The 27,461-nt window shown below is 38.5% G+C and overlaps 3 protein-coding genes and 1 non-coding gene across 4 annotated transcripts in view; 2 read left to right on the top strand and 2 right to left on the bottom strand.

The window, feature by feature from the left end:
• The first annotated feature begins 3,259 nt into the window (after positions 1 to 3,259).
• On the top strand, positions 3,260 to 7,373 carry LOC115011198 (taste receptor type 1 member 1-like). The gene is made up of 6 exons (XM_029436238.1): positions 3,260 to 3,441; positions 3,774 to 4,071; positions 4,220 to 4,945; positions 5,293 to 5,499; positions 5,877 to 5,997; positions 6,445 to 7,373. The coding sequence occupies exons 1-6, from the start codon at positions 3,260 to 3,262 to the stop codon at positions 7,371 to 7,373; spliced, it is 2,463 nt and encodes an 820-aa protein (XP_029292098.1).
• Positions 7,374 to 16,431: 9,058 nt separating this feature from the next.
• Positions 16,432 to 17,521, top strand: her3 (hairy-related 3). Its single transcript, XM_029436672.1, has 4 exons — positions 16,432 to 16,485; positions 16,600 to 16,695; positions 16,818 to 16,899; positions 17,049 to 17,521. Exons 1-4 carry the CDS (start codon positions 16,432 to 16,434, stop codon positions 17,519 to 17,521), a joined length of 705 nt encoding a protein of 234 aa, XP_029292532.1.
• Positions 17,522 to 20,657: 3,136 nt separating this feature from the next.
• trnam-cau (transfer RNA methionine (anticodon CAU)) lies at positions 20,658 to 20,729 on the bottom strand. Its single transcript has one exon. It is a non-coding gene; the product is annotated as a tRNA-Met (tRNA).
• A 1,080-nt stretch (positions 20,730 to 21,809) lies between these two features.
• The window catches only part of gpr153 (G protein-coupled receptor 153), a 34,039-nt gene continuing 28,387 nt past the window's right edge, over positions 21,810 to 27,461 (bottom strand). The window contains exons 5-6 of the mRNA XM_029436314.1: positions 27,027 to 27,211; positions 21,810 to 24,919 (exon numbers count right to left, since the gene is read on the bottom strand). Coding sequence (XP_029292174.1) covers positions 24,074 to 24,919; positions 27,027 to 27,211 — 1,031 coding nt within the window. The 3' untranslated portion in view covers positions 21,810 to 24,073. The remainder of the gene's footprint in view (positions 24,920 to 27,026; positions 27,212 to 27,461) is intronic.

Genomic DNA, 27,461 nt, shown 5'->3' on the forward strand with positions numbered 1-27,461 from the left:
CAGAAATGTACTGTAACAGGAGAAAGAGCTGTTGTGAGAAGTTGAATCCATCACTCAAATTACGTATTAAATATAAGAGAATATGTGTTTGTAATGTTGTTGGCATATGGATTAAAACATATAAGATTCAATGTACACAATACTTTAAATGGACTCATTCTTACTAAGTTATGTGTTGTTAAACAGCCACAGGACATTAAATGGTAAACTTTGTAAGCTAATGCATTGATAAAGTCGATTCAATAAAAGATATACAATGAAATGTGTGCTTGTTTTTTTGGTTTTACACTAATCGCACTACATGATGGGAACACTTCTACATGCTCGACTACTACTTGAATATACTTGTATGGCTTGTTTCCTCAAATGTTAGTACTGTTTATTTTTATTTATTTTACTTCTGGTTTTAAAATTAAAATGGAAACTTAAAATATGGGTGCATTTGTAATTAATGATTACCTTCTTTTCTAAAATAAGCTGCCAACTGCAATTTTCTGAGAGTTTATTGCAGACAGAGGCAAAGAAAATAGCACTACATAAAACCAAACTTCATCTTGACATACCAGGAAACAAAATGTTACAGTACCGGGCACACTCTTGATTATAAAGTATTCAACTTCTTGGAATGAAAGTGCAAACATATCACAGCAATGTGTTTTACACATCTTATTAACCTTAGTTATTTAATGAAACTATTAGTGAAGATTGTGAAAAGTTCTCAGAATAATGTGAGTTTCAAGTAATTGTGTAATGTTCTGGAAAAAAACCCATAAATAACTCAACTTTTCATGAGACAGAATTCTTGGTCTTAATGCGGTGTTTTTGTTAGGATATACATTTTGCAAATAAATTATGTTGCGCAATCTTGGATCATGGCAATGTAGCATTTCAGTACACATTGCTTTTGTATAAGGATGTGTGACAAATAAAGATTGATTTGATTTGACTAAGCAGAACAAGGAGATGTGCGCTTCTGCCTGGAGGAATTCAAATTATGGTGAGAGTCCGGGCCATTTATCATGTTGATATGCATAGTTATTGCAAATTTTCGATTTCAATCGACCCGTGTGGTTCAATGTTGAATCATGCATGGATCACTTGTAAGAGGAGGTGGTCATTTAGAATAAACCAAAGATATTGTTTTGAATTAATTTAATTTGTGTGCATTTGCTTGTGACTAACCTGTGTGATCTTACAATGTTATCTGTACTTGGTGAGATCATTCTTATATAATAACTTTCTTCTGAAGTGCCATTTGATTTTGAAACTTTTTGCAACAGCAATATCTTATTTGTTAACAGCCTGAAGTTTGTACAACACACATAGAATGGAATATCAACAACATTTTCCTATTATTATTATTTTCATTTTTCATATGACTAAATATTTGCAACATGAATACCTCAGTTGTATGCCTACTTTGTGTTTGGTGCTTATTAGCAAATATTAACTAAGATTGCCAACATGGTAAATAGTAAACCTGCTTCACATCAGCACATTGACTTTGTCATTGTGAGCATGTTAGAATGCTGATGTTAGCATTTAGCTAAAAGCAGCACTGTGTCTCAGTACAGCCTCACAAAGCAGCCAGCATGACTGTGCACTCTTAGTCTTGTTATTACACACAATGACATGTCCAAACTGTGTGGTGCTTTAAACCATTCATGTGCTCTACTAAATAAATAAACCTTCGGTGCCTAAAGAGCATTGTTTCTTTTTTTTTCTATAAACTAATGTTGGTCCTTGGAACCATTGATTGGTATGGAGAAAATTATGACCCCAAATGGTGGATTAAACACAAGCTGATTTTTACATATTGATATATTTTATACTGTTTGTCATTGTTTTGTGTCATCCTTATATCTGTCAAACTGACTAAATATAAAAGCTAAAAATAATTTGTCATTTAGGCCTAAAGTTTTAACGTGTAGTTCGGAGCCACCTGCTCCAAAGAAATAGGGAGCAGTATTTTACCTCTACTACTGGGTCCATACAATCTAAATTTACATTCATCAGTTAGTAAATAAGCCAACTATATATGTTAACCATTTTAGTTGAGTTTGGCATATTTAGTGTACTCTAAGTTTATTAAGAGTATTCTAATGTATTCTTTATATTGTGTATTGTATTCTACAGCTATATATCTTTCTTGTAGTGCTGATATATTTACTGTGTATGTTTTTACTCCTGTGTAATGCCTGTCAGTAAGTCAGTGGGCAAGAATATGCATAATTCGACCAAACTGCTGAAACTCTGAGAGTTGGTCAAAAAACAAAGCTGTCTTATATTCTTCAGGTGGAGCTGATCATCTGTGTTTACTGGAGCACTAATGTTAACCGGGGCTGTAACATGACTTTAGTTTGTTTATTGGACTGTTGGACCATAAATGAGAAAATGATCCAGAAATGTGTCTTGTCTACTCGCTGGCGGCGCAGCCAGGACAGCACCCCGCCGAGGAAGGAGAGGGGTCGGACGAGCCAGCACTCTGCAGCTGCCTCCGTCAGACGGAGCCCCAGTAATAAGAGCTCAGCCAGAACAAACCCCAGTGCCGGCAGTCACAGCGGGCTGGTGGACCTGTGTAACGGCAGCAAAAGGGAGTTTGAAGTTAGACCATTGCGAGGACCAGGAGAGGATGCGGGTTGTTTTCTCGTTTCTTACACTTTGAATCCAATAAATAAACTTTAAAACAGACACAGATCATGGCTGTAATATGTACAAGCCAGTCTGACCAGCTGTACTTCTTCTCCCTCTGTATTGAGGGCAGACTGGCGCTACAGTGACTCACTATCCCTCTAGAGGGACAAGCGCTGTTACGGCATGACAGGCCGGGGCTAGTTCTGTAGATAGCTCTGCAACACAATACATAGACGTCTTTTACACAACGTCAACACTGTTACCTCTTCATAAAAAGTTAGTTCATTATTTTAATGTTATAAACTTAAATTCTGCCATATCTTACACATTGCTCCTTTAAGGAGGGGACTTCTACATTGTTCAAAAGGATTACCAGATTTATGTTTAATGCATTTAACTTTCTTGATGATTGTTAAAACCTCTGAGTATTCATCACATGGACTCTGTGCAGCCGCATTTTAGATCATTTTTGCATACTGATTTGTGAATCCTCCACCAAGCATTTCCCACGTGCATGTAAATGATCACAGGGGCTAAACTCCTTCACCAGTGTCTCATAACTTACTAAAGGCAGAGGATAATCATATTAGAGTTCACATCATATTGGTAAAAGGTAATTATAACAATGAAACATTTTGTAGTTTCTCTGTGTCTCCTGGGAACTTTTCTACATGCCTTGGCTCAATGCACTGTCCCAGACTCAGAGTTTCAGCTGGATGGAGATTATTTGTTGGGAGGACTTTTTGATATTCATCATGAATATGCCCCTGTTTATCATGACAGACCAGAAGCCATTAAATGCTCCAGGTGAGTCTTATAATAAATCTGAGTTGATTTCTTCTGAAGTTGAAACTAATGAGAAATGCCTGGTGTAGCAGATGACATTATTATACATTCAGGAGTTTTGCCTCAAACTTCAGGTCAATGGATATAGCTAGTATCTATAAGCCTAACCCAATCCAGTTAATGGCTATGTTATCAAAGTTGCTGTACTACGATATTTCTGAACCCTGTCCTTGTTCCATGAAATCTATTCATATCTGTACAGGGGTCTCAAGAATGATAGTGTTATTTAAGCCTGTTATACTGTTGTAAAAGAAAAGGTTCTGAAGGCACCCTCCTGTTGTACTTGTTCACAGTCAACCCTTCCTTCTATCGAGTTATCGGAGGTTTCAGGTGATGAGATTCGCTGTAGATGAAATCAATAACTCTAACAACCTCCTGCCAAATGTATCTCTCGGCTATGAGATATTTGATCACTGCTCATCTGCAAAGAATCTTCCAGATATTTTGAAACTCCTCTCAGTCAACGGCTTGATCCAACCTTGGAGTGAACCACAGCAGAATATGTCCAAGATGATGGCAGTGGTCGGTCCTTATGCGAGCACTCAGGTCCTGACTGTAGCCCCACTCTTCATAATGAACCTCATTCCTATGGTACATTTGCAAATTATTGTATTTTAAAATGTTTACCTGCCAAACCAAGTGACGAAAAGCAAACTCATCAATTTGATCAATTCATTGTAAAATGGGATTTAATGTTCATTTGTCACTGAAAATGATGCTTTTCTTGCTCTTTTAACAGATCAGTTATGGAGCTTCTAGTTCTCTCTTATCAGAAAAAAAAGATTTTCCCTCTTTCTTACGAACAGTACATTCCACTAAAGACGCCATAGTAGGGATTGTTAACATTGTGAAGCACTTCAACTGGCTCTGGGTTGCTTTCCTTTACATCGATGGAGACTATGGCATTGATGGCCTGGACTTATTCATGAAGAAGATTAAGGAAACTGAGATCTGCGTGGCGTACACCAAAGGCCTCAATCAATATACAGATCACTCCCAAGTATTCAAACAGATAGAGGCACAGAACATACACGTTGTTATTGTTTTTGCTACAAAAATGACTGCTGAAGCTCTCATTGAGTCAGCAATCCAACTAAATATCACCAACAAAGTGTGGATAGCAGATGAGGAATGGTCCGTAAACAAGAAGCTTCGCAAGACGACAGGAATCGAAAATATTGGAACTGTAATTGGGGTTGCTGAACCAACAGTAAAAATACCTGGTTTCAGTGATTTTATCTATTCCTCCAGAAGCCAGAGTCATTGTGTAAATGCAGAACAAAATATGTTTTGTAATCAGGTTTGCAACTGCAGCAGCCTGAGTACAGAAGATGTCATCGCTGCAGACCCATCTTTTAATTTTCCTGTTTATACTGCTGTATATGCCATCGCTCATGCCTTGCACAATGCATTGCAATGTGGCTCTGGCAGATGTTATGACAATATTACAGTGCACCCATACATGGTAAGTACACAAACCGGATTATTGAGATTTTGTAAATTTCTGCTTGTTTTCATATATAACAAATGTAAACAATTTTTCAATCTCTCATACAGATGTATGTCAGGCTTTGTCAATATCATCGCGGTGTTATTTTGTTTCATGTAATTCATTAGAAAATATTGTGTCTAGTCCAGAACCTGTAAATCTGTTATTAGATGTTTTTAGATGTGCAAAATCTCAGATGACGAGATATTGTGATAGTTAAAGTCTAAACCACTTACATTACATTTAAAAACCTATTTAATTTCCACCTCATCATGTTCATTGTGAACACATGAAGTAATCTGAACTTTGTGTACCCACATCAGGTTCTAGCAGAGCTGAAGAAGTCACATTTTACACTTTTAAACCAGAGTATTCGGTTTGATGAGAACGGTGACCCCAACTACGGATCCTATTCCATAGTTTACTGGAACAACCGTGGTGATGCAGAGGAGGTCGGCTCTTATCATTTTCAACCATCACTCCATTTCTCCATCAACAACAGCAAGATCCAGTGGTACACAAACGGAGAAGTAAGTAGGTTTATTTTCCTAACTACTTACAGTGTATATATATGTGCAGAATAATATAGTATATCAACAGTTTATACAGTATAAGATGATGAAAATGTTTTGTTTTGTTTTCGGTTGAGTGCAAAAACTCATGTTTGGTAATAGCTGTGTCAGGCTTAAAACACAAAGTCAGGAAAATCAACCAATAGTTGTTATTCATGGAGTCATTTGCAGGGATGTCTATAAATAAAGTGTGCGTTATGGTGGTTCCATTTAACAAAACCAGTTTATAAACTTAAAAAGCTACTTTCCTCTATTTTGTATCCATTCTTCACAGTATTCGTTTTGCTTCACTTACATTTTATTTGTTGCTGTTGCTAAATAATTGTCTTGTACAGGCGCCTACTTCAGTGTGTTCCCCAGAATGCCATGCAGGATTTACAAAAAGGTTTACTGGAACCCACAAATGCTGCTTCGATTGTGAAATCTGTTCAACTGGAACTTATGTCAACATCACAGGTAAATTATTATACATGAGGAAGAAAAGGAGTAAAAGCAGTGCTGTTGTTCTGGCCTTGATGAGAGAGAGAGATGAACAGACAAATTGACACACAAGCTTCCATTTCCACTGTAACGACTGAACATGCCGATGAATTCAGAGCTTATTGAGTAAACGACTGCTATGAAATAAATCTTTTGCGAAAAATGGTCCTAAGAATATTCTTTTGTCTTCAGCTGCATGGGAACCAATTTCCTTTCATCATGCCTTCATATTAATATCACCTCTAAGATAGTTAATACCATATCCAAATTAAAGCAAGTTTGAACTGAAAAAAAAAAAATCATAAGAGAACATACAATATGAGAGATGGAAAGTGTAACAGTGCTTCCTCAGCTGTCTGCTATTTGTTTTTTCAAAATAACCTTAACTTTATTGACAAATTGTCTGTTTTTCATGTAAAACAGGAGATCCCTACAGGTGCATCAGCTGTAAGGAGACAGAATGGTCTGCAGCAGGAAGTACATCATGCAACCTGCGGGTGGTGGAGTACGTCCCATTCACAGACACTGGGGCTATACTGATCATGGTCGGGGCCTGGGCCTTGGTGGGCCTCACACTAGCCGTGTCCGTTCTCTTTTCCATCAACTACAACACACCTGTTGTCAGATCTGCTGGGGGACCAATGTGCTTCCTAATCTTAGGCTGCCTCAGTCTGTGTAGTCTTAGTGTGTTCTTTTACTTTGGTAAGCCAACAATTGCCTTTTGTATCTTAAGGTACTTACCATTCTTCTTGTTCTACACCGTTTGTCTCTCGTGTTTTGTTGTGCGGTCTTTCCAAATTGTTTGCATTTTCAAAATAGCCGCCAAGTTCCCCAAACTCCACAGTTGGTGGCTGAAATATCATGGACAATGGCTGGTCATTGCTGTGGCATTTGTTATTCAGGCACTCTTACTTCTCTTTGGATATTCTTGGTCTCCCCCCACGCTCAATAATGAAACATTTTGGTACCCAGACAAAATCATACTTAGTTGTGACATTGATCTCAAAGCGTCCTCTGGTCCTTTGGTTTTACTTTTATCTTTGTGCTTCCTTTGCTTTATTTTCTCCTACATGGGAAAAGACCTCCCAAAAAATTACAATGAAGCCAAAGCAATAACCTTCTGCCTGCTCCTGCTGATCCTCACCTGGATCATCTTTGCTACTGTAAACGTGCTTTACCATGGCAAGGACATCCAAACACTAAACGCTCTCGCAGTACTCTCCAGTCTCTACTACTTTCTGTTGTTTTATTTCCTCCCAAAATGCTACATCATGATTTTTCAACCCCACAGAAACACACAGGAGTACTTCCAAGGTCTTATTCAGAGTTATACCAAAACACTTAGCCAGTAGCAGAGTGGCTTTCTGAGTACTTGCAATGCAAATGATTTGGCTTTTCTAAAAAAATAGTATTGAAGTATTTGTCTCATTAAACTTTTTTTCCAATGGTTGTCAGCTGATCTTTATTACAAACATGACCTTGAACCTTGAAATTCGGTAAAACAACAAAATTGTCACACATGTGGTGTCATTTCATGGATGGTTGGCAACAGTACTGTCCTAAACAGAAGCCTTTGATAAAGATTCTTCGTAGCCTTTATATGGCTGATATCTGTAGCCATTTATGTGACACTGATAAAGATTAAAATAGTCATGATACTGCTAAATTGTTCAGATCTCTTGAATAGTGGATGTATACTATCTGTAACAGTTTTCCTCTCTTAGTAACAGTTTGAAGTGCTTTCTTACTTGACCTTTCTGGCCTTGCTAACAAGCATTGTCTTCATCATTCTACATGAAGTAGAAGAAATATTTTTGACTTATTTGCATTCTTCGTGTGTCAGTGACATATGGACTATAAACTTAGTGGTAATATGCATTTAATATACATCTTGTTTAATATACATCATTGAATCATTGCTATAAACATATTTTGAAGTTATGTTATTTAACAACCTCAGGGCATTTAGTGACAATCCAGTTAAAGTGATTTCTGTTTAGCCCCTGTACATATTCAGATATTTCCATGTACATGTACAGCAGTAAGATAACAGTAAGTGTGATTCCTAAAAACAATAAAAATAAAAAATGCACATCTCTGTGTCCAAGTTTTTTGAGTAACACCAATCTCACCACATGATGGCACCACTTCACAGTATGGACTGCAGTTATACCACATACTTGTATAACTTAATGTTCCTCTAATGTCAGTATTCAAAGTCAAAGCCTGATAATAAACATAAATCCAGGGTGAGGCTGGAGAGTGCACAATTTTAGATTATTAGATGTGCAGATTTTTGTCAAAGTCAAAGTCAATTTTATTGTCAATTTTTCTGTGTGTGATACAAACAGGGATATCGAAAAGCTGTTTTTCACAGTCCCAAAACATAAAGAATATATAAATATATACATATATGTATATCCCTTGTATTATGTTAAGGGTCAGTTTGACCCATTTCAGTTTTTGAGTTGACCAAAGTATTGGTTAACTTGTCATTTTCTTCCTGAAATGTTGTGACTTTTCCTCATTTAAGGTCATGAACTGGGGAGTAATATCTGAACACTTAGATGTGTAGTGGAATGTCTGTGCAGAGTTTGTATACAAAGATGATGTTGCGGGTCATTTTGACCCAGACACTTTGATGTGGGTAGGTAGCTGTTCAGACCCAAAGAAAACATGTCTCTTTGATGCACTTTATTTTGATTGCATTTGTTTACATATTGACTGGCTCTGAACATCTGTTTAGAACCAGGTGTGTGTGAATTAGGAGGAGTTAGCTTTCTCACGCTTGTCCTTGTCAGTGTTGTAATGTCATCTCTCTGAGACACACAATAAAAAATGAGCTCCAAAAGATTTACAACTGAAGAAGCTTTATCATAGATTCTGGACTGTGATAGTGATGTAGAGGTTTCAGAGTCAGAGGGTCCTTCAGAGACCGAGGACAATACTATTGACCATCCGAATTATGAATTTTCCTACGAGGAAGATGATTCAGAGGACGATCCTGCCATAGTCTCTCCATCAGATGAAAACCAAGGAATGCAGCAATCTTCGACGGAAGTGACATGGGCATCTAAAGAGGGTAACATAAAATGGTCAACATCGCCACACCAAAGCCGAGGCAGACTGTCATCTTCCAATGTCATCAAAATGACTCCAGGCCCTACAAGATTTGCTGCCACACGAGTTGACAATATTCAATCAGCATGTCAGCTCTTCATATCCCCACCAATAGAGAGGATCATACTGGACATGACCAGCATGGAGGGGAGGAGTGTATTTCAAGAGAAATGTAAGCCACTGGATCAGATTGACTTGCATGCAGACATTAGAATCCTGATATTAGTCAGAGTGTACAATTCAAGGGGAGAAGCAACTTCCAGTCTATGAAATAAAGAGAATGATATCTCGGGTGATCCGATTTCACAACCGTGACACCAGAGCTGGTCGACGTGAAAGAGACAAACTAGCTGCGATCAGAGAAGTATGGGATAAATGGGTCGAAATTCTTCCTTTGTTGTACAATCCTGGTCCCCATGTTACTGTAGACGAGCGCCTTGTTCCATTCGGTAAAACAAGAACATCTTGTGTGAAATGCAAGACACAGTCACATTCTGCCCATCATGTGGTGAGCATTGAGAATGATAGGAGAATATATATGATCTAAATTGAAGTTCTTATTGGTTTTACCTGTTTCTTTGACTGTTTTGAGTGTATTTAGACAGTAAGGGTCAATATGACCCTAAACCTAATTAACGTTTACACATACATACTCACACACACATATAGACACATACTGTATATTGTACAGATTAAGATTCTATGCATTCTATGTAAACTTTTTTTCAAACGTAAATTAAATGTAATAGTTCATTCATACTGAATTTATACACTAGAGCAGGGGTGCTAAACATGCGGCCTGCGGGCCAAAACCGGCCCGCCAGAGGGTCCAATCCGGCCCGAGGGATGACTTTGCAAAGTGTAAAAATTAGTTGTTTTGATCATAAAGTAAAATACTGTTCCAGATGCCTGTGACGAAATGTGTTGTGTCTTTGTAGATACACTGTGTAATGCACATGTGTAAATGATAAACTGAGGCATATCATTGTTAAAATTGTACCTTTTTTTCTTAAGAAATTTTAGGTTGTTCATAATGTTTTGTAAAAAGATTAAATTTGAACATTTTCCAAATGTACTTGTACTTTTTTGCACTAAAACGAAGGGAAAAGTTGTGAGTTGTCGTTATTTATAGGTTATTATGCTGTGATTTTACTGATCTGGCACACTTGAGATCAAATTGTGCTGTATGTGGCCCCTGAACTAAAATGAGTTTGACACCCCTGCACTAGAGTAATATGTTAACACTATAGAGAAATGTACGCTAAAATTGTAGATTTTGCCTATGTCTGTTACTGTACCCTTATGGACAAATGATGTCTCAATTTGTGGAAGTATGAAGTGATGATTGACTTCCTTTGATTTGATGCTAACTGACGTTATCTGTGTGTACTGCCGTTTGAATTCTTCTTCCCAGTAAAGGTTTTTGTAAATTAAAAATGATTCATGTGCCTGATAGTGTACACTTCCACCTCTATAATCACAGGTAACTATGCTGGCTGGGACACATACCAGGCACCAATTTGCAGTACAATGAAAGCATACTAGGCATCTCTGGAACAGGTTACCCAAGTGGGAATCAAACTACTAACCCTATTGGTGCACCTGAAGTTGCCAAACTGCCCCAACAGTAACATATAACCTACTTGTTCAGTCATGGAACAAGACACAACCCTATTGTCAGCCATGACACTGATTAAATGTGAATACAGATTTATTAAATGCAGTGATATGACCAAGTGAGGTAGTTTGTGTGCATCTGTGTGACCCTAAAGATGTTATTTCCCAGGGGCTTTGCCAGATGTTCTATGCTATTGATTATATGCTTTGTCTCAAATAATGTTTGTCAGAGCTCTCATGAGACATACTTTATTTAGTCATTTATTTAATATGTTTTGCTATGGGGATGTAACCTTGACCAACACCATTATTTTTTGACTGTAATTTCATATTGTGTTACAATGTCAAACATGTATTTTGTCCGTTTTCATTTCCGTGTATCCAGGTGGAGCTAAAGTGTTTTTGGTTGTTTTTGACAGATTTACTTACTGACAGTAGGTCACAGACACAAGTGATGCATCAGCAACTCTGACCAGAGTCAGTAGGCCACTGACCGTCGACCACTTTATGCCTCCATTTGAAAGTCAATGATTCACGCTGTGACGCTCTTAGGGCTGGGGTGGCCCACAAAGTGAAACGGAAAGAGCCTTGCCGCAGGGGGTATGTGACAATTCCAGAGGGGTAAATTGCCATTTTGTTGTGGCTATTCAGTTTCCTGGCAAGGAGAAGGGGAGGATGGACCGTGAAACTAGGAACGAATTGGTAAATAGTGCCACTTAGCATGGCATATGGCGCGTTCGGCGAGCTGAACGCTGACACCAACAAATTGACGATTTCATACCAATTTCAGTTACATTCGCCACACACGTTGTCACCCAAAAGTCAGTGTATCCATCCACTCTTGAGAATTTCAAGATGTGTATAACCTGCTACAGTGTTGGCTTGTTGTGATTAAAATATTTCTATTTAAATATTACAGGGTGATAAAACTCAAATAAATATTTAAAAGTACGAGTAGCGAGCAGAAAATGCTGAGACGTATAGGCCTACACTGTTGCAACAGTTTTGTATTCTATAATGGCTAACAAGCCTTGATTCATTTGATATTATTTAATCTTTTTTATTTGTTCAACTCGATAAAGGCAGCTTTCTGCTTAGGGGACACATTTCGGTTTTACAAAATATGGAGCGAGGAAAATCGGAGGAACGCCCCATGGCTTTTCACTTGTACCTTTCAATTTTCCACTTTGGTCAGATAAAGGGGGAAACCCTGGGAAAAACCTGGCCAGCAACTGGTCCTTCTTTTTGCGCCCAAAGCAAAAACAAAACACACTTTAAGTGGAGGCTATTTGCATTTGGTGGCCATATGGGATTTGTCTTTAAAATTGTGTTCTTTTGAATGCGCAGACAACAGGTCTCCCACCCGTCAGGGATGCTGATGGTGAGCGTAGGCTTCTTGTTTCCCGAAACTTTAGCTTTAGTCAGATTTCGGATTTTAATTATGAGTTATTTATGCAGAATTAGTCACTATTTATTTGAAACATCACAAACACATATGTGGTCCTGTTTTAGAGAATACTGATTTGATTATTAACAAATACAATAATTGATGAAATTAATTCAGGACTTGAATGTCTTTACATCCACTCAATGCCAATGCAGTCGGCCCCTTTCAGCCATGATAATTAGTTTGAGTTAATTTTTAGTCCTGCGCTATTGTTCAAAACCAACAGTCTGATCTACAGAGGCTGACGTATAGTGCGATGGATGGATCTCACCAATAGTACTATATGTGCACTTCAAAGTCATAAATCCATCAAACTGAAACTAAAATGTCGTGACGTGGACTACATTATACTTTTTCAGTATACGGAGAAACATTAATATTGCAAAAATTAATTTAGAAAGACGACGTGAGAGTTAGCACTAAGGAACGTGGCAATTCCTCTAAAGTGTGTTTTTGATATGCTTTAATCTCAAAAGCTTAATTTCAACGTTGGTCATATTATGCCCGGTAACTGTTGTTTTACGCACGGCTAAATGCAGTGCGCTTAAGGGTGCTTGGTTATTCTCATTCAAATCTTGCTCAAGTGGTTCAGAGTAAATGGCAGATGTTTTGCAATTCAAGGCGCATCAATACCCATGCGCTTTAGTGTTTAACAATGGCGCTCCCCTTTTGTTAGGCACTTGTGTCTTTCAGTTCAGAGCTCGACAAAGGCTTCATCCTCCAGCGAGTTATAAAGTTACTTTCCAGTCAGTTCATTTCGGTCCTTGAGAAAACCTTAAGCGATGTTAATGTGCACCTCTGGTCTTTTCATGCAGTAACCCCGGCACACACAGGCAAACAGCGGCCATTGTGTTCCCAAACCAAAGTAAGAAGTCTTTAAATAACCCGAGGACCAGTCTATAGAAATTCATGACGCTATTTCTATTTGATGTTTGATCAGAGCTTCGTCAACAGGACGGTCGCGTGGCTTGTCAGAAAAACCTGTTTATATTTATAATATTTTTCCAGTGCACCTGTTCATGTACCTGCTGTTTTTACTGTGACTGTGTTACTCACAATGAGCGTTTTGGTCTCGGGTCCATCTGAATGGAAGGCGGTACATCGATTTGCTCCGCTCACGGTGCGCCAAATGATGGGCCTGCATATTTTAACAGCGCCCTTCCCTGACATGCAGACATGGTATAGCATATAAATGCATGCATTTACAAGAGGAAATTCATTACAACATTGGTCATTTTTAAATTATGTTTGGTGAAATACAATGAACTGCAGCCAACGGCATAGGCATATTTAATGATTATATATTTAAATGTAGGCGATATCATCAGAATATGTTAACGTATGCCTATTATTTTATAGCCAGCGCGGTACATTTACACGTATAGATCAACTAGGCATCTTGCTAAAACATAGTATTCTTTAGACTCGAGGCTATTGTTATTCATAGCCCATTTATAATCTACATAGTGTTTTCTTCAGAAGTAGCCTAAATGGCAGATGTAGATCACCTCTGCATGGCTGCATATTATAGGCTACCGTTTGGGTATAGGCCTAACCATTGGCTTGCAAATGTCTCAGTTTCCCTTTAGGAAGAAAATAGTTTATTGCAGTAATTGCATAATTGCTTCACTAATTGTTGTTAACAAGTTCCCCAATAGTCCAATTATTACAGCAGCACTGTCAGGTCCCCGCCGGCAGGCATGCATGACAAAGGTCCGATGGGGTTAATGAATGACCTGGGGCTGAAAAGTGAAAGTGAGAGCCTGAGCCCTTTTATAAACATACACTGAACTTGTCATTTAATGGCACTTGCATTATTATGTCCACTTGGGACACAAGTTTCTCGTTGCGCTATTCTTATGGATAGACAATGACATAACGACTTTTGAGGGAAATGAGGTGGTATTGGAGGTAAACAGTTTTAAAGCCTGGCTGCATTCCTTCACTGTAGAGCAGAGAGCCAACACTAATTGAAATTATAGCGAATAATCAGCGGTGAAATCACTACTCTGTGGCACAGAATAACAAGACAGGCGACTGTTGTGATGCCACGACTCCATGCTGAAATCAACGCTCCACGGTCTTCTGTTAAAAGCAAGCGTGAAAATGCACATAATGTGGCGTCCAGAGAGGACAAAAGACACCAGAAAGCTCACTTACACCAGAGCACCTCAGGCAAATTTCATACCGATTAAATGCTTCAATATATAACACCACAGTTGTGGCCCTCAATTTTTCGGTGAATTTTACGCAATTAGTGTCTTCTGACACATGCCTGTAGTCTATTTGGATAATCATGGCTTGGACATGAGATAGTGATTTAGTTCCGCGAGGAAAATCTTAATGCTTAACCCAGTCTTAAATGCATGGATTTTAATACTAGATAGATACTGTATTCATCCCGAGGGAAATTTAGGATACAATTTAATTAAATTTAATGTAATTTAATTCACGGAAATATCCTACTACTTGGGTGTCAGTACAACCTCATGCAGTTTGAGCTACAGCATGACAAATCGGGTAGGGCCTTGGTGATAATCAAAACTCAAATCTGCCAATTTAAAGCTTTTACTAAAACTAGTTTACATGAAACAGGATTGTACAGGAAGTCGACTTTATCTTGTCAAAACGGAATGAAGAGAACAGTAGCCATGTTGGTTCACTATAGAAGTGGAGCGAATCTTTTGATGCCCACACGTTTGTGGTCACAAAGCAGACCAAAAGAAAAGATCAATGGCGCTATATGCTATAAACAGGCCTCTTTTCATGCGCGCTCTCCCCAGACTGAATACAAATGCCCCTCCTTTACCCGGGCCCTCAATCATTTTAACACACGCATTGTGTACCGGATCAGGCAAGAAGACTTGGGCAAAGGTTTTTTACGTTGTCGCGTGTCTTTCAAACCACACCAACTTTTCTGTCTTTACTTCTGGAAATATTCAAGCAACCCCAAATCACACATCTATAAAGCTATTGGATACAATTAACACCTTTACCTTATCGACAGTGCTAAACGTCTACCATATAAGTGGGTTTCTATAGCTTTAATTCACCCCCCATTTAGTGTTTTCAGGTGGCCTGTGTGTGAGCACAAGATGCGCAATGGACTGCAGTGATCCTATAGTCAATACATTGTTTCAGCTGGTATGACTTTCCCAAGCCTGCACCCCTTTCAGGGAGCAGTGTGGAAAATCGGGAGGCGAGGGACCGAGGACAAGGGGCGGCCCGCGATTCTCCTCGGTGCCTCACCGCGCCTGGTATGAAGACAAAAACTTGGGACGCACAATAGTCTTAGAACCTTTAGTAATAACAAATTTGTAAAACCTCCTATGCTTTTCGTGCTTACATGTTTTGGGTTTTAGTGTATATAAAACAAAGCGTAGCTGCACAATTTGCCTAAAAAGTAGGTTTAGCTGTTGTAATAACGTGCAGGTGTAACACTTTTACTACAAGTGGCTACCAGAAAATCGAAATGTTGTGGGAACACGCAGAGAATTATCACGGTGCTGCCTTCGACCTGGTGGCGTGAAACTCACATATAAAAGATTGAATACAGGAGTCAATAGTGCCCACACCATGCTCACCAAGCAGAACCATTATGATTACCCATTATGTTTATGATTTTTACGCTTCTCTTTAGCTTTTTGCCCCACACGTTGTTTATTGGGTATTTGCAAGATATATCTATTATGCAGTAGGCTATGTACTTATATTAAATGTGTGGTCTGTGTATGTTTTTGTGTTTAACCGACCTCGATATAAAGCCGAAAGCGAAACAGACAGACAGACAGACAGACAGTACTTTAAATCCCAAAGGGAAATTACAGTTTTTATTGTGATGTCTGACTATTCCTCTGCAGTCTGCAGGGCCTTAATTGAATAAGATTAACTGAACAAGCAAATTCAGAAATAATTTAAGGTAACGTGGGTTTGTAATACATTACGAGGAAGGGTATACATAAAAAAAAACATTAAACTACTTAAAATATATATTTAAAACATCATAACATCCTTCACTTTTCTGTGGTGCGTATCAGCTTCTGGTTGGTTTTGGCTGTCAAATGACACCAGTGTTACTTGTTTGAGCTCAAGAGACAGGCGGGACTGTTTGCATTGAGATGTTAAGTGGGTGTCTCTATATAAATCCACTCAGGGTCAGCTCCTCCATTCGTGTGCCAAAGAGGGAAAGAGATTAACTTCAAGGAAACCAGAAAAGGACTAAAATAATGGTGGCGACGACAGACTGCGCAGAAAAGTCCAAACCCATCGTTGGAAAGAAGGTATGTAGGATAACTTATAAGAGGAACAGGAGGTAATAGTATAAAATAAAATACCACAAAAGAATTGAGGCGTGCTGTATGCAATATTAATTGTACCTGCTTTATTTTCTTCAGGTATCCAAACCACTTATGGAAAAGAAACGAAGAGCTCGCATAAACAAGTGTTTGGACCAGTTAAAATCTCTTCTGGAGAGCTACTACAGCAGTAATGTAAGTATGCAGGGTGGAACTTGAGAATTTCAAACAACTAATTTGTTAGCAACAAATGTGTAAGTAATGATACTAATCATTAGAAAATGGTTGCAATTTAATTTGTTTTTCTCTTTTCTCAGATTCGCAAGCGCAAACTAGAGAAGGCAGACATCTTGGAGCTTACTGTGAAACATCTAAGAAACCTCCAAAAGATACAGACCTGTAAGTCATAACCTCATGCTTACAGTATAGACCAAGCCAACAGACTTTCAAATACTTGGCTGATTGCAGCGTAAAATCCGCATTACGCACAACTTTACGCAAGGCTTAGGTGTGTGTCTTACCTTAAGATGTCTTTCTATTGCTTTCAGGTACTGCCACTGCTTCTGAGTTTTCTGATTATCAAACTGGTTTCCGTAGCTGCCTGGCAAATGTTAACCAATATTTGCTGATGGCAGACAAATTGAACGGCGGAAACCGCTGGATGTTATCGCAGCTCTCCAGCACACTTTGCCGCTCCCGGGGACGAGAGGAAGTCTTCAGCACCATGGACAGCGGCCCGGGCCAAGCACAGACACAGGATGAGGTGCAGAGACTTCTTCCATCGACAGCTGGATCTGAGGAGAGAAAAAAGATCAAATCTAAAGCTCTGAAACCCCATACTGCAAGCACGTGTCCTGTTTTACAGAGTGAAGACGCACGACAGTCATCGAGAACCAAACAGGCTGGTCTTGTTGCGGCGCCAACACAAAATACTCATGAAAAAAGATCCAAGATGTTTCACCCTGTCAGTAACAGGAATGAAGTTGCAAACATTCAGCACAATGTCTGGAGGCCTTGGTAAAGCTGTAGATACCCTAAATCACATCTTGAGTGAATGTTTATAATTGCACTGTATAGATTACCACAATATATAGGTTATAATGTATATGTATTATTTTCTTAATAAAATTGACGAAAGAAAGAATGTGTTGTCTTGTTTGTTAAAACAGGTAACGATCTTAACCTTACACGTGAAAAGGAGTCGTTTAGTAATTAAGTAAGTAATGGCTAATCCACAGTCAAACATAGATGACATATTGGAAAAAAGAAATTGAAGAAAGAGAGAGATGGCGAGTGCAATGGTTGATTGTAGGTACTTGCGATAGAGGCCTATGAAGCTAAATGATTTCGTGCTGAAGTTGTCAAACTGAAAGAAAATGACATAGATGCATTTTTCATTTTTGTATGGTCATTGTAAATGTGTGGGGACGTAATAAGCATGTAACTAACATGTATACAAGTGTGTTAAACATTTGATAGATTCATAAGGCCTATATAAACACTGATGTTGTGAAACATCGAATGTATTCACAATAAAGGGAGACACTTGTAAATCATTAAGTAATGCATGACTCATAATGATTTAATGAATGAATAAATGCAGACTGTATCATGAAATAATGTTGCTCACCATTAATAAATGATCAAGTCAATATGACTTTATGTGATCAGTTCACACTTAATAGATCACCAATTAAGGAATGTTATTTAACTTATACATTCATTGATATGCGAAAGAATCAGCTGGATTTCAGTTCGATGACAGTCTGAAAGCAGAACAGTTCTCATAGAAATATTGAGCCTTTCTTTCCGGTCCTTTCTAATTTTCTAGTTTGTCAATTGGCACCTGATAGATGATTTTGGTTTTAGTGCATCATTCTCTATCGTAGTGCACTCCACTTCTTTCAACAACAACACACTTATAATAATAAAATAGGTCATTGTTGATAAAAGTTTGATAATAAAAAAAAGCTTAATATTTATCTTATCTAGCTTACTTTTATTATACAAGACATTAGTTTTATTATTTTATTATATATATAAAATATCCAGGAGAGTAGGGGTTGACTGTCATCTCTTCCATTCTTCTCCGGTTTCACACATAAGTACCGAAACAGTGGCGGGCAAATCAGATGCTTGTCAGACAGCATAACAATGTTCTGCTACAAGCTACTAATTACACGCCATGCTCTCCTCTCCGTCTCCTCTGGACGCGGTAGACTATAATTTGAGGAAAGGAGAAAGGAGAGTTTATTTGAGAATTCAAATAAAATCTCTGTCGGTTTAATTGTTTCCAGTTTTTCTGAAATTGAATTTAGAATAGCTCTACACATACAAGCACAATTACCTCATTAATAGGCTCCTTATTGCTACCTGGAGAACCAGACCCAATTAATATAATGTAATAATGTTATCATTCGTCTGGAAAAGAAATCACACCTTCCTCTCCCTATGCACGTCAGGTAAGCAAAGGTTTAATGTCTACTGATAGATATGAATCCAGAGTAAACTATTCAAAGTATCAAGTGAACTTGGCTAATTTACTAATGAAAATGAAATGACAAATTAAGAGTACAGTTTAAAGTTTAACTTTTTGAAATACCCGAATTGTCTTTCATATTTGTATTGTAGTTTAGGTTTAGTTTAGGCTAGTAGTAGTAATAGTGTTTTTGTATAGTGAGGTAGTATTTGCAGGCTACGTATTATAGTATTTTGTTCTATAACATGCACTACCCACAATGTGTTGCACTACACTGATTGCAATTATACTGTTGGGCTAAAAGCCATATGGGCAAGACAGCAAACCTGTCCATCAGCCAGCTCTTTCAAAGTGCCCTATAGTTTTCTTCCGCTGCTTTGGCAGGGATGTCATAAAGTGTCTCTCCATTCTTAAGGAGCATCGCTGGAAAGGATGGCACCTTACAGCGAGGAGAATCGCTGAAACGCCCCCAGCTTTTCAGATGATACATGCTGAAAAGACACTGCTGCCCTGTGAAAGAGGGCTGCTCCTGTGCAGTCCTCAGGACAAGAAATACTCACTGCCTGGTTCAAGGTTTTTATTTTGCCCGCAATACAACAACTAAATTTACGACTCCAAACCCCCTTATGGCAAGTATTTGTTATTCCAGCTTTTTGTTTGGTCTGATCGGCTAATAAACCCCGTCTGCAAATCTGCTTAATACTCTCTTCCCACAAAGTCAAAACTACTCTTTTGATGAGACCAACAGAAGCTCATGGCTCAGGAAAAGTTTGTTTTAGCAAAGAAAGGAAATGCCACGTGACTTCCACACTGAATGCCCTTAAACTTTTCTAAGAATTTCTATGAACTCTTCTCAGCATTGTTTAAGTAAGCTAGTTTGGTTTGCCACTATAATAGCGAGGCATATTAGAGCTGAGAACCGAAGGGGGAGAGAATACGTTATTAGCATTAGACTGGGCCCAGTCAAGCGCTCTTAAGAGAGCAGACTTAGATGAAGTGCGCTGCAGACCCCTCTGTTCCCTGTTCATTTTGCTGGTCATTATGTCTCTGCCATGGCAGTTTCAGCTTAATTGCTGAATATTCTCTTACAGATAGTGGTATCACTTGATGACTCGTGCGATTAAGACATACAATTGCCTTCGTGACTCACCCAAAGAAAAGACTCATAACTAAGCGTAAACCTTGTACAATGTGTTTTCAGCTAGCACACCGTATAATTACTTTTGGCTCATAGAAGAGCCGTGTCCATGTTCACTGTTGCGGACAACTCGGCACGACAGACAGCTCAGCAGTGCAGAACCAGCTGATTACAGACACCTGAGTCAGACCCGCCGGGCTCTTAGTTAAAATGTATGCATTCACTGTACGGTCAAAGGTTGACACACAGATCTAGTGAATAAAATAAACTTGGATAAAATGGTCAGTATCAGCCTACAGACAGAGCTTGTCTGTTATAGCTATAATAAAGGTTTGAAATATGGTAGGTGTTTAACACATTTATATTTACGCAAAACAGTTGTTTTTTTGTGGTTGCATTTCTTGTAAAATGGTAGCTTAGAAGTTACTTTTTGAACGTCGCTTTGGACAAAAGCGTCAGCTAAATGAACTGTAATGTAATGTAATGTGACAACGATTAAGTAATTGCATATGCTAGCTAGATAAAAAAAAAAAAAAAAGTTAGCAGAGGATGGTTTCGATCCATCGACCTCTGGGTTATGGGCCCAGCACGCTTCCGCTGCGCCACTCTGCTACGATGGTCACAGATCAGCTTCTCAACATAATTAAAATAACCATAATTAAAATAACCTATGAGACCTGGAGTGTCGCTTTGTGGTTATAACTGAGCGAAATGTTGCTTCTGTGAGAAAGGGAAAACTGTTCTAACTACTGAAACTAGACACCGTGGGCTCAAACTTAGTTCTTGCTCGTTTGTCTTGTATGCCAAAACACTATTAAAAAGAATTTGGTTCTGACGCAGAGCTTTAGCCTGCTACTGTTAGCATACACATCCATGCATACTAGTAGTTCACGTTAACGTCATGTTTAACGTTACCATTCGCTTACCTGCAATCATCTTCACGTCCTTTATCAAGAAGAAATGCATGAAATAAACGAGCTGATCTCACTTGAACTTTATAAACTCAGGAACTAAATTTAGTTATACACAAATACAACACTTTCTACACATCAGTAAGGAAGGAAGATAGCCGAAGAAAAGTGGGGTTCATGTCACTATGACACCGCTTGTTAAGGGCTATTAAAACTCTTCCTTTGTAAAAATCTTCACGAGGAATGATTCATAGGATCATAGGATGTAGCGGAGGAAAAAACCCTACAGGCTAGTTTTTTGATAGTTTCTCTTCCTTTTTTCAGCTGACAAGAATGGCTTTCTAACTTTGTGTTTAGGTCTGAGTTTTATGGAAAGCTTGTTCATGTATTAATCTCATTAATTGGAGTTCCATGCTAATTGGAAATCAGAGCACAAGCTTTTAGAGATTATAACACATTGTTTTCATGATTTTTAAGTGTTTAAAGGCAAATACAGAAAATGTGCATCTCCAGCTAAATTTAGTTTCAACCAATACATTGTCAAAATGAGTGAGCGTGAACATAATATCTCATATCATTGTGAAGGACACCAAACCTTGATCTTCTGGGGACCTACTTGGGCTGCAATTTAATGCATTTTAATGCATTTTAATGCAGCCATGGTGACAGTCGCCCAAAATCCTGGGGGGAAAAAAAGCAAAAAATAATAATAATCTCCCAAATGAATGCATACTTCTACTCCACAATAAAAATAGCAACAAATAAAATGCAACTGCCCGCAAAATGTTTAAAACACACTCTGGTGCATCTTGTGAATTTAATCAGTCATATCTTTTAAACAAAGTCATCAACAAGAAAATCATAACATTTAACATCATTCATATTTGAGTCATAAATCTTTGAATATGTTACAAAATAATATTTTAATATTGTAAACACAACAAAATGCAAAAATCTATGACAAGTTTGACTGGGAAATGTGATGTTATACTTCCAAAGAAAGATACATTTCAGCTAAAAACAATATTTCTGTCCAATTGAAGAGGCTGCAATGAGTGAGAGGTGCACTAATACACAAGGATTTAAACTAAACATTTAAAAGACTGCATATGGGTTAAAGCGTAAATGTGAAACACGTGCAACTTTATTTTTTGGAGGGTAACGGCAACACAAATTCACAGATAATAAGGCTGTCAAAGGGGACGTTAATTTCATGTTGTACTCATACCCTTACTAATTTCTTTGAAAACTTTAACCTAATGTCCAAATACATTCATGGTGGCAGTTACTGTCCAGGAGAGGTCAAAGCTCAAAGGTGGTTCTCCTATTATTTGTCAGTATTAGAGTTCTCACTCCTTTCAGCCAGCAAATTGTCACATTTGGTCAACATGATAAATTCTTCATTAATCTAACGACGGTCAGTTGCTTTTAACTGATCATTTAGTGATACTATTTTTGTCCTTGACATGATATACTTTGCTATGATGTGAAATAATCATTCTCTCCAAATATATATTTATAGAAAATGAATAAATCTAAACTTTGATTTTCCCACAGCATCCCTTACTGAGGCTTCGGTGATGTTTACATTTGATGTACATTTATTAGGCAAACTCCATGGGGCTGAGATAAATCAGTGTCTTTACAAAACCCACCTCCCAGCATAGAACCATTAGCAGTCTAAATGCATATTATGAGATAACATACAAATGTTATTTCTGCTTTTTGTCGAAACTTACTATAAATCGTTAATTTGCCATTATACTCTTTTTCCATTCTATTAACAATGTTCCTAATTTGTATGAATATTTATTGGGTTTAGGTGTAACACCTGCATTTAAGTTCTGCTACATCTAGTCAGTTTGAAGGCTGCGATTATTCAACTTTTGGACCATTCAACATCTTTTAGAGGATCCTTCTCAGAAAGCTACTTTAAAATATAAAATAAAACATTTTTGGTGCGTTCTAACACGTTACTGAAAACAAATAGGTGGTGAGGTTAGGCGGACATGTTCCATTGACAGGGACAAAGCACCATTTCCAGCTGTATTGGTCTGATGTTCTATGTAAATATGCAAAGGGTGAGAACCTGTTGTGCCTGATCTTCAAAGTTAACACAAACATCAGAATAATAAGAATTGGGAGGAAATGTTCTAAGTAAAATGTCTCATTAAACAAAAAAGAACACCAAAACCATAAATCCAACATCCTTCATATATACATGCAATGTCAATCTTCTTTAAAAACTGACTTCACATTTTCATAAAGAATTTAGGGGTCTTCACGTTATATCTCAATATCACACAGAAACTGTCAAACTAGTAGGCATTAAAGAGTTTGGGATAACCACTCTGTTTACTTCAACATAGGGTGCTTGAAAAACGGTTTTTATGTATTGTGAATAATCATGTTAATAGAAGAGTTGTACATCATGATCAAAATAAACATGTATAATGTGTCATGCCCAAGGTACATGGGCAATATTCAGGAAAGTTTGGTTTGAAAGCAAATGTGTCCATACAACGAAACACACAGCCATTAAAAGGCAAAATAAAATACAATTTGAGTTCAAGTTCTAAAGTGCAAAAAAAAGGAGGGGAAAAAACTCCACCCGAACAACTACCTCCTGTAATTCTTTGAGCAGTTCATAGGAAACAACATCGAACAGCAAAAACAAGGTGCGGGAATGTTCACGCTGTTTTAAAAAAAATGTTTTTTTTGTGTCAGTGCTGGAAACAAAAAATGTCCTCAGTGAATATTTTGGGATGTGAAAGCTGAATTACTGGACAACTCAACCTTTAACCAGCCTATGAAATCAACATTAGGCTTATTCAGAAATTGTGTCCAAAGCTCCCAAGGCCATTTCGCATAACAGATATTTATTGGTGGTATATCGGCCTACAGTAAAACAGAATAGTAGCACAAGTAAAAAATAAAAATAAATGCAATACGTCACTACCCCATAACCACCAATGTTCCAGTGGTTTTCATTACGATAATAACTTAAGGAATGATGTTCATATAAACAAAGGGAAAACGTTGCTTTTAGGTGGTGGAGCCGACAGAATCAGAGTGAAAGGTGATGTATCCCGAGGACGATGCCGGAGGTATGCTTACAAAACTGTTTGTGCTTCCTTTACTCTCACCCTTGCTCAGGTGCTTCTGATGCCCCCAATCAGCTCCAGCCCCAGCCCTGGCTCCACCGCCTGTCCTGGGCCTACAGGCAGAGTGCCCTGGAGTCTGCTGGCTGCGCCCAGGTGAGCCCACCTCACACTGCTGTTTCCCGTCTCGCACGCGCTCCCTGCAGCCTTTACCAGAGCCACAAGCCCCGGGGCTCTTCTTTCCAGCACGTCTGTCTGGTTTGGGGGAAACCTCGGGCGTGTTGCCCCGACTACTGCTCCTTTTGTGTTCAGAGATCCGCCTGAGCGCCTGAGGCTCATGATCAAAGTCTGTGAGCAGGAAGTGAGGAAGGATGACTGTGTGCTGTTCATACACATTGGGTATAAGTGAGATGCTGGATGTGCGCCGTGGGCTCTTCCTGGGGCTCGGCAGCGGCGTCTCATCTATAAAGTTGATCACCTCATCACGGCTAAAACACCGCAGTTCGTCCTCATAGTGCTCCCCGCTACAAACCACGCGTGGCAAGTGCTTGAGGGAGTGCATACTGTCCTCAGAGCGTCGCCGCTTTCGATGCGGGTGATGGTGATGGTGGCTCTCCTCGTGGTAGGAGACCAGGCTGCTCCTGCGCCTCTCGCGGCGCGGCAAGGTGGAGCTGTAGTGGGCAGTCACTATCATGTCCTCGGTGGAGCCCCATCGATGAAGGTATGAGGGGATCCGGTCGCTGGTCCACATGTCGGTTTCGTCGTGGGAGTATCTTCTTGTAGGGGGCACCTGGACGCAACACACAAACCAAACCCTTCAGTGTATAAATAACTTTGCCATTAATTCACCTACAGCAACACGGAACCAGAAAGCATTGTGGCACTGCTCATTAAATAAGTAGCATGTTATATAACATTATATATTAGTATTAATACGCCTACATCATCAAATAAAATAGTATTACATGTAGGATTCTTCAAGGTTATGTGGCTTTCAATGCCACTGCAGTTAAAGTAATAACACTGACTTGCAGTAGTCTCAATGAACTTTGTGTAAATATTTAGGCATAAGACATATCTCAGTGAACATTTTCAGGCTAGTTTCAGAATTTATTCCATATTTTGCACCCTGATTCAGCTGTAGTGTTTGTGTAAAATTCTACATGCAGCACATATAAGTTGTCTGTCCAAGATGTGGAATTTTAACTTATTGTTTTAGTTTAATCCCCAAGACATGTATGAACATCAACAGGGTTATAACTGAGCTAGTATTCTCCTCCAGTATTAGGAGATGAAGACTGCATGAGGTGGTAGTTCCCTACATGTTATACTCACATTCCATTCTGTTCTGACAACTATGCAAGAGAGAGAGGGTTTGTCAAGGTGACGTCAAGAGCCACAAGATTGATATCAGCCTGCCCCCCTGTGGTGGGTTTTAGTAAATACAGAGAAGTGAGACAGCAGACGATACAGTAGCATTAAGTGTGTTAGGTGGGAGGACTGAACAGCAGAGGGCAGCACAAGCATTAGAATGGATTAAGATGCAGGATGGAGAGACACAGGGACTCACACAACAAGCAAATCAAGCCAAAGAGGCTTTATTCTGCAGTCAAACCACTTGAGAAGTGCCATAGCAATACTCAAGTGGAGGTGCTACTTGATAAAGATTTTAAGGGTTTGGTCGGTTCATGGTGTAATTGGGCCTTAACCTTTCTAGGAGCGGCAGAAATAATGTGACTTTATCACAGTTTAGCAGATCGTCCTGTAACTTAAATTAAAAAATGCACCCTTTTTGTTTCACCATCACACATGTACAGCAAGGAACACAGTTAAATATTACTATACAATCAAATGAATCTATATGATCATATGATGAGGCGTATAGAACACAAAAACAATGGATGGAGTAATGATTTGGTCTAATGAAATGATGATGCTACTGTATACATCTCTGTTTCAAGGCTTTGTAAGAAGTCAAATTGAATATAGATCCATTCTGTAGGATCACTAGTCTTTGAAATGTCCATTTTAATGTTGGACATCTGAGTTTTACCAATTAAATGTTTTTTTTAGCAAATTATTCAAGTAAATGTACTGAGAAAACTTGAGCCCTTTTCCAAGTTGTTTCTGACAAAGATGACACAGTGTTAGGATGCTTTGTAAAAGTTCATATTGTTTGGGTTGCATCAGTCGATTCTAAAGTTACATATCCTCATCACAGCCTTCTAGGCCAAGTCGAGCAAGACTTACCATCATCATCACTGATTAAATCAATCATTTTTCACAAAGTCTGTTTCATGAGTCTGGCCCAGAACTTAGACATTACAGAGTTTTGGAACCAAAGCAGAAAATAAGGTTTTGTTGATTTGTCCTAGAAGGCTGCATGTTAGAACGAACGCTTTGGTGTTAATGCAGGCTGAAAGGGAGCATTTCACAGCTATGCATCTGACTGGGATGGATGCTGGATCCAATGGACACAATGCTTTTGGGTAGAACATGAACAAATGTTTTTAGTGCTTTCATGAAACCTTGAGCGGTTCCTAAAATGCAGAAGGTAAGTCAGTACTAAACTCTTACCCTCTTACAAAATAACACTCTAATAAAATAGGGCCATGGCAAGTGAACACTAGTCGATAAATGAAGCACATCTAACATGTTGATGGGACTGCAGATGGTCATATTTACCAAACATAAGTCAGCTAGAGTGTATTTTTGATTCAGGTAAAAAAGACAAAAAAATCTGTAGCATTCCTGGCAGAGATAGCATAACAAAATGTCTGATGATTCTAGAAAATTCAAGCAAGGCCAACAAGGCCACTTCACCATGCACAGTGTCATTTAATAATAGTTCAATTGATCAAGTAAAAGAAATGAAGAAAATCAATAAAAAAATATACCTGCAAATACTGCATTTTATCTTCCTGTTGTTCCCTCAATGGATACCCTTGCGGAACCCCCCTTTCTAAGGTTGAGAATTCATACTTGGCTTTACGGTCTACCGTCACGATTTCAGGCGCCGAGCTATAGTCATATGGTCTGTCATATATTAAGTCGGCATGAATTCCTCCATCTTGGCTGTTTTCTGCAAAGTGCAGAAAAGCACGAGCGTCAGGATTAGAGAGCAACGAACTCAATACACAAGACAGACAGACAGACAGACGAATAGATAAGAGAGACTTCAAGTTCAATTGTTCTCCGATTTGTTGACTTAGCCTACGGGTCTGCTCTGGAATATGAGGTTTAGATTTTTAAAAAAATAAAAGAATTAATAAAAGGGGATAAAAAAAAAAATCCCCAGATTGGTTTTGAATTCAGATAATAGTTGCCAAATA

Source organism: Cottoperca gobio, chromosome 7, assembly GCF_900634415.1.
Source record: "Cottoperca gobio chromosome 7, fCotGob3.1, whole genome shotgun sequence".
NCBI lineage: Eukaryota > Metazoa > Chordata > Actinopteri > Perciformes > Bovichtidae > Cottoperca > Cottoperca gobio.

What these genes read in the sequence shown, in the direction of transcription:
- her3 (XM_029436672.1), top strand. Translation starts at nt 16,432, where the DNA reads ATGGTGGCGACGACAGACTGCGCAGAAAAGTCCAAACCCATCGTTGGA. An exon ending in AGAGCTACTACAGCAGTAAT is followed by an intron (nt 16,696 to 16,817) that starts GTAAGTATGCAG and finishes CTCTTTTCTCAG; the next exon opens with ATTCGCAAGCGCAAACTAGA. An exon ending in CCTCCAAAAGATACAGACCT is followed by an intron (nt 16,900 to 17,048) that starts GTAAGTCATAAC and finishes TATTGCTTTCAG; the next exon opens with GTACTGCCACTGCTTCTGAG.
- LOC115011198 (XM_029436238.1), top strand. Translation starts at nt 3,260, where the DNA reads ATGAAACATTTTGTAGTTTCTCTGTGTCTCCTGGGAACTTTTCTACAT. An exon ending in TAATGAACCTCATTCCTATG is followed by an intron (nt 4,072 to 4,219) that starts GTACATTTGCAA and finishes CTCTTTTAACAG; the next exon opens with ATCAGTTATGGAGCTTCTAG. An exon ending in TTACAGTGCACCCATACATG is followed by an intron (nt 4,946 to 5,292) that starts GTAAGTACACAA and finishes TACCCACATCAG; the next exon opens with GTTCTAGCAGAGCTGAAGAA.